The sequence below is a fragment of the Cariama cristata genome, unplaced genomic scaffold (genome assembly GCF_000690535.1).
Source record: "Cariama cristata isolate BGI_N322 unplaced genomic scaffold, ASM69053v1 scaffold34206, whole genome shotgun sequence".
Taxonomy (NCBI): Eukaryota; Metazoa; Chordata; class Aves; order Cariamiformes; family Cariamidae; genus Cariama; species Cariama cristata.
The window spans coordinates 108-7,689 of NW_009624550.1; the positions used below are offsets into that span (position 1 = coordinate 108).

General features: G+C 39.7%; 1 protein-coding gene across 1 annotated transcript in view; it reads left to right on the forward strand.

The window, feature by feature from the left end:
* Positions 1 to 2,792: 2,792 nt before the first annotated feature.
* Positions 2,793 to 7,582, forward strand: part of MCOLN2 (mucolipin 2) — a 19,961-nt gene continuing 15,171 nt past the window's right edge. The window contains exons 1-2 of the mRNA XM_009703209.1: positions 2,793 to 2,954; positions 6,131 to 6,304. Of these exons, the coding sequence (XP_009701511.1) occupies positions 2,799 to 2,954; positions 6,131 to 6,304 (330 nt within the window). The 5' untranslated portion in view covers positions 2,793 to 2,798. The remainder of the gene's footprint in view (positions 2,955 to 6,130; positions 6,305 to 7,582) is intronic.

Below are 7,582 nucleotides of genomic sequence, written 5' to 3' on the forward strand. Positions count from 1 at the left end.
CTGGGGTTGCCCAGTCTGATATGTAGAACTCAACTCAGTGAATTTTTTGTTACGTAGCTCTGATCGTCACTGTTAGTGTTGCTCCTGTAGTGATTTAGTCTTTTTTAATTTATTTTTTTTTTTTAAATGAATCTATGCTCTATAGCTTTTTAGTCACTTGATTCAATGGTTCTTTTTCTGCTAGGGGAAGAGCTACGTATTAAAAGTGTATTTTATAAGTAGGTAACTGTAAGTTGTAGTCATCACTGTTGAATAGAGTACTGAGCTTTAAAGTGCCTCACTACAAAACGTTGGCTGAACAACAGATTATCCTGCCAGATATAGCACTGCAATGGTGGCTCTAGTAATGCAGCTTTTAGAAATGAATTAGTAACAATTATTATTTGTAATACACAACAGTTAATGATATTTAGATTTGCATTTAAACATGCATAATAGAGTTAGTCTTAATTCACAAATTTGCTTGTGCCAGTGCTTTACAAAAGGTACTAGGGAAACCTATTGAGAGGTGTTAATTACGCTACTGTGTCTGAATTGAGTTGTTCCATTGCTCTGTCGAGCTATGTGCTTTGCCTGGATTATTTTTATACTATTAGGCTAATAAACATTTGGTAGAACTAGATGGTTTCTTTTAAATGCAGTAAGTCACTGTTAATCACTCAGAGCTTTTTAACTTTTTTAATGCTTCGGTTGAAGGTTCTACTTCTGCAGATTTGATGCATTTATTTGGATTTAATTTTGAATCTAGTCTAGAAACGAATGGATTAGAAAACAATTGCTGTATTTCGCCTATTGCCAAATTAATTATTTCTTAAATACTACACTAGAGAACACCTCTTCTTTATTGGAAGACAAAGCCCGACAGTGATACAGGCTTGAATCTCATCGCTTCCTCTTAAGCTGAAAAAGTACGTTGCTTTCCTTGGCTGAATTTCCTTCTCAATTTCTACAGCTAAGTAATAAAGGAAGCTAAAGGCATCAGTGAAAATAATCCCTAGCCAGGGGAGTTAAGTGAGGGTTGTGTAAAAGTGAAAGTATTGTTATTAGTCAACATCAAGTTTTTAGAATAGCTGTTAAGAGCTTGAAAGACAACTTTGGAAAAAACCCACCATGTCTTCCATGGTATGCATTTGAATATCAAAGGAAATAGTGTTTGTTATAAAGTTTGCTGTTTGATTTTTTTTTTTTTTTATTTTTTTTTTTTTGAGATCTGCCACTGCTGATATGCTCTTACTGGAAGCTTAGGGGAGGATTTTGCTGAGATCTTAGAGTGGTTCTGATGTCATACCTTCTTGCTTTAAATCTCGACCAGATCCGGCTTAAACTTGCCCCATTTCCTCTTTCTTTCCCACCTACTCCTATGGCTTTTACTCTGGGTTAGGTCTTGCTCATTGTGTACCCACACAAATGCTTCTGCCCGTTCAAGAGAAGCTGGTACAGGAGCAGCGATGTCTTTGGGTGTCAGTGGAGGAATGAAGTATGTATCCACCTGTTTCCTTAGACAATACTCACAGCTGTAATTGTCATATGCTTTTCTGTCATATGTGTTTACATTTTTCAAAGTTTTTTTTTAATCTCAAACATTATTAATTATAAATTTAAATAGAGATGTACTCCACGGTTTCTTTTTCTTAAAAACTTTCCTGTGTTTTTCCTGTCTCAAAACCAAAATCAGCATACTTCCCATCATCTTCATGAATGATTGATTTAAGGCTGTGTAATAAAGATAACCTTTGAGCTTCTGATGTTAAAATAGATATTTTTTTTTCCACTTCCTCTTATGAGGAAACACCTCAGTGTCAACTTTACTGTGTTTTCTAACTCTCATTTCTCTTCTTGCGAGACAGCTGGTTCTAGCAAATCAAATGTGCTTTGCGGTCTACAGTTTGGGCTTAAATACCTGTGCACTTCAGACAGGTGAGGACAAAGGAAGTAAGAATGCATCTGAAAACTTGGAATCGATGCTTTTGGTTTTGACCTTGAAGGAAAATGTTATCCTTTATAAAATTCAGAACATGGGGAATAATTTTCTGACTGGTAAATGGGACTAATAATCCATCTATTTGTGTAGCCAGTTTCAGATATGATTGCTCTACCCTAACACATGGATGGAGGAAAAAAAAATTACAAGTTTGGTTCTGATCTTTGTGTGAGGTAGGAAAGTTCTGACAATTAGGGTACTGGAAAACAGGGTTAGAAAGATTAAGAGAACAGGAAAGTTTTCAATGTCCCATTCAGTTGAGAGGGAGAAACTTAGAGTGATTTAAGACATCTACAACAAGAGTCCTCTGTGCCTGTTCCTCTGATTTTTACTTGCCCAGATATTTAAATAAATAAATGCCTATGAGTTTAGCCCTTAAACTGCATATTCATAACAGAAGCGTGCTGTGAAGCCTGCTCTGGTTGTTTAGTCTTTGAGACACCTTTTTCTGGTGATAGAATGTGGGTTATCCAGAGAAAAGTGTTAACAGTGGCTTCTCTTTATTTAAAATATTTCGTTTTAAGAAAGAAATAAATGTAGGCTTCCTATTACTGTTACAGATCCTCTTATTTATTGCCTATTTCCTGAGAAAGAGTTGTGTAAATGTTGTGTTTTGATGATCGAATATGATTGAATGATTTTTTTAACGATGTGATCATAGGGAAATATTTCTTGTGTTTTGCTGTAAAACAAACAAACAGAAAACTGTTACAGACCTTTTAAGTCGTGGTGATCTGAGGTGAAACTGCAATATGAGGAAATTATCTGCCAAAGTGTTCTGTTGGTTTCTAATTAACTTATTATTTATGGCAGAAATATGATGGCTCATTCAGATTTAGATCTAAAAGAGACGGCTCTGAAAGAGGATTTGAAGTTTTACTTCATGAACCCATGTGAAAAATATAGAGCAAGACGTCAAATACCATGGAAACTGGCTTTGCAGATTTTGAAGATACTGATGGTTACTACACAGGTAAGCCTTCCTCTGTTTTTACTCTTAGAAAGTGTAGCAGCAATGTGCAGATGAAGCAGGTCTGTGATTCTGGGCCTTTGCTGTCCCTGGATATTTGTTACTGACTTGAACTTCCAGCTTCAGTCCAGAAAATAAAAATACTATGAAAGGTGTGTCAAGGGGGAAGAATGACATAAACTAAATTACAAAAGCCTCCTGGGGATTTTGGGGCAGTATTTGACCAGGTATTTTGCTGTTTTTAAGATAGCACTTTAAAGCAAGTTACTCTTCCCACTAAGTCCAACACTGCCTTCAGGCTTGCTGTCACAGCACTGCTCTATGTTCTGCTGTCCGTTACGTTCATAAATTATAGTTTCACTGGACTGTTTCAAAAGTGGTATTTCTTGAAATCTAGTCATTAACTTGAAATGTGCATGTTCAGTGTGAAAATGCTACAGTTTCTGGTGATGAAGGGGATGAGTGGGCTACAGGAATCGGATGCGCCCCTTGCTTCTGTCATCAAATGATGCATTTCAAACAGTCGGGTACCTAGGTAGGTAGAGGCAAAGAAAAGGGTGTTTTCAAACTGCACTGGTATCACAGTGTAGTTGGTTATTTTACAGTCCACTAAGAAATGGTAACTGGAGGTTGAGGGAAGAAAAACGAGACACATGTAAGTAGAAATTACTTTTCTGGACCTTTGAAATGCAGGACTCTGACATCTGACACTTTGCAAGAACAGCTAAATATACAACTCCTAAAAACGTGCTGAGTTGCAGAATTCCAGGTTTGTGTTTGACTTGCCCGCTAGAATGAAGCGTAACCCCGGTTTACATGTCCTTGTGTTTTATTGACTGCCTGCTCTCGCCCTTCGTCTCCCCGCTGGGAAGACAAGGCAGGTGCTCTGGCCTCTGCTGCGGCCGTGCTGGAGTCCTGGTGGGGCTCTGGCTGCAGGTGGGAGTGGGATGCAATGGTTGGTCTGTCTAGGCAAGACTAGCTAAAACAAGCTATTTACACTAGTGCTGGCACAATTGCAACCCGTAGCAACAGAGCTGCTGAGAACAGGGAGCGTATTAAGGTGTGTGTGGGGAGGAGGGGGCGGGCAGTGTGAGCACAGTGTAAACTGAGGGGAAAGGGTGCCCCATCTTTCTTTATTGACAGCTGCACCTCAGATGTGGGTTGTTGCCCTCTCTTCAAAGACAGGGCAGTAACCTTTGTGTGTGAGTAATAAGACAAATACAACTTCACATAGCTCTGAAAAGGTTCAGTGCTTTCAGTCTATCCCAATCTACTGACTTAAATTCTTGGGGGAACTGCCGAATGTGTAATTTTTCTGTCTGCTGTCCCAGTCTCCCACTATCCTTTGGAAGCTGAAGGGGGGCTCTGCTACTTGGCTTTCAAAGGCCACAAGATTTTCTGGATTGCTCCTTAAGATTTTTCTTGTCAGCCCTGGGTCTTGTCAGATGGCAGGCAGGTAGTTGGCAAGAAAAGGAAAATAGAGTTTCTGAAGGAAAAATATGTTGCTACTCTGCAGGGAGGTCTCAAATGTGAGCTGATAGTAACTGGACAGGTTCAACAAGCATCTCTGTATTTCAGAGTGAGGGCAAGACCCTTGAAGGACAAGCTAGGAATAAGTTAAGCTGCCTTCTAGCTGTTTCTGCCTGATGCCAGGCTGTTAGTCGTGATGCTTGTAGCTTCTTTGGTGGGGTGCAGCAGCTGGCATATCTGTGCCTGACTGAAAAGCAGAAGAGGCTTCTGTCCCAGCATGGGGAGTAAGTTTTACTCCAACGCTGTGCTGAAATCCCCTAGGGGGTCCCCCAGGGAAACCCTGATGAATATGTTTTATTTCTCTGTATCACAGCTGGAAGATCCCTGATTTTTTTTTTTTTTTTTTTTTTTTTTGAGATACTAACTGGAGTGTTGCAGACTTATTTGTAGCATTCAGTTAGTGATTTTTTGCAGGCAACTGAAGATATAAATAGTTGATTTAAAACTTGGCTAAAAGTATGAAGATGCAGTTCTTAATCTGAAGACACTACATACCCAACAGAGCTGACGTCCCCTTTTCTTGTCCTGACTCTCTTTGCTGTACAACAGGCCAACCTTGCACTAAACAGTCCTGCTGCATGTATTCTTTTGGTCTGGCACAGATCTAAGCAACTACATTCTAGATCAAAAGATGACGTATTCCAGTGAAGGGTGGGGGGAATAGGTGTGCTTTCTAGCTTCCATTGTTTTGAATGAAGGAATTTGGATGTTAGTGGAGCATGCCTGTTTGTTTTGGGGGATTTCTAAGTTCACAGTTCTTTTGCTTGCAGTTTCTCACTCTTGCTTCTTCCTTGCTTCTGCCATTTTTCTTTTTTTTTTTTTTTTTTGATGGGGCTTGGAAACTCCGTGCAGTAATGAGACAGTTTTGCATTTGCTATTAGTACACAGTTTAAACCTAGGATGAAGGGTTGGCTATTTGGGGATTGGGATATCATCCTGCTACTATGCCTGTGAAGAAACTGTCGTTGCTTGATTTGTCTAACACCGCTCCCCCCCCCCGCCTCAACTTCTAGGCTTCATTTATATGTTTTTCTTGGTGGTGGTGGGAATGGGAGAATCCATATGGTAGGGCAACACAAATCCTGAGTAGTAACTCTGCTGTCTGCTGCTGCTTCTTATTGTAGCCTCCTTAACCAGCAGCTGGATCAGGCAGGTGATGCTTTTTGTTGCTCTGGGGTCCCACATAAATTTGCTCTAATCCTGTGCCATGCCAGAGGTGGGAAGAAGATGCAGGAATTTGTGCGATAGCAAAGCAGGACATTTCTGGGGTAGCAGGCTGTGCTGTTAGCTTAGCTCTTCTGCTGTTTCATGTTCCATAAAAGTTTTGGTAAATTTCAGTTAGAGTTACTGGTCCAGGATGTGTGAAAGGTGGAGTGATCTAGCTGTCTGTTTAGTTGCTCCACTGTGAGTTTTGGAATCAGTAGGAGACTTAGATTTCTGTTCCTCTTACCCTGCCTGTGGTAACTTTGACTTTAGTAGTCTTATGGCATTAGTTAACATATTCTTTGCTTCTTTTGTAGCAAGGTTACAGCAACAGGTACCTTTCTGTTTTGTATTTATTGTAATTCAAAGCTGTTTCCAAAATGTTGCTGCTTGACCGGTGTTCAAAACTCAAATTTGTTTGTTTGTTTGTTTTTTTCTCTTGTCAGCTTATTTTTTTTGGTTTGAGTAACCAGTTGGTGGTCTCATTCAAAGAGGAAAACACTATTGCTTTTAAACACCTATTCCTGAAAGGCTATTCTGGAGTTGATGAAGATGACTATAGCTGCAGTATATATACACAACAGGATGCTTATGATAGCATTTTTTATGTTATTAATCAGGTAAGTGTGTGTGTTTATAAAGAACAGTGTTAAAGCCAAAGCTATAGCTATAAACTTCTGCTAAGGTTCTGGTTTTCTGTCTCTATTCTTGGATTTCAGTTTTGATATTTCAGCAGATCAGCATAAGTGGGGTGTCCTGACGTTTGTGTGTGGATGTCTGCATTTTTGAGCCTTGGAGATGAATCTAAACCAAAATTTTACTTGGGTAGTGTGTAGTACTGAAATCCAGGAAGTTTGAAAATCAGTTATCTTGCATGAACTGAAACCTTTGCTTAGATCCTACTTCGAAGAGCTATGGGCCTGAATATATATCCGTGCATAGTATTCAAAATATTTGTGCTTACAACTATACTGAATTGCAGCTTTGTAGTGAGTGCCAGAGGCCTCAAAATGGGGAATATGGTACTTCCAGGAATGTAAGGGCACTTGCCCTGGTTAGGGATGGTATTTTAAAGAACAGTCCTTTTACAATCATGGGAGGAAAGTGAATAAATCTAGGATGAAAATTCAGTGAACATTTTTGTATTTGATATTAATACATTTAGAAGTCACAAGGTGTAAAGAGTGTGCGTGTGGAAAATGAAATGTCTCTTGTGTTTGGGGATGACGGTAAGCCCAGAAACAATTCACACTGAATGACCAGAAAGTGGCTTTAAACCACCTTTCATTTTCCCTGACCTTGGGACGTCAGCTGTGATTCTTGGTTTAGAGCAGTTTTGCCACCATCAGTTATGCCTAGCAGGCATCTGGGAGTCGCGGTAGTGCAAAGGCTGTACCACCTCCTCAGACGCACACGGGCGTGGGGGCTTGCTGCTCCTCTGCCATCTCCTCTCAGCTGCGGCAGAGCCATCAGCAGATCAAACGTGCAGTCTCTGCTGTACTGGACAAGGCCCAGGCTCTCACTTCTGGTATGTCAAATGAGTGTTGAAGTAGTTTTCTCAGTCTTCCTTTGAACTCTCAATATTGCCACTAATTCTGCTAAAATCTGTGCTTTTTGTTTTTTTTTCTTCCTTGCTTGTTTTGTCTTACTTTCCTTCTTTTGTAGGCACTAAGGCTGAGGTGAAGTCCAGATAGAAGACAGTAGAGAAATAATAGCTTTATATCCTCAAGAATGAGCCAAAGTGTGATACAGGCATCAGAAAAAGGTCTCTTCATAAAATGTCTATGTTGTATAAATGTAGACATATCCTTTAAGGAGATTAAACTTGTGTAATCTGGGTTCTTTAGTGTTGTGTGGAGTTCCTGAGGCTTTTTTGTCAGATGTAAGACTTCAAAAAG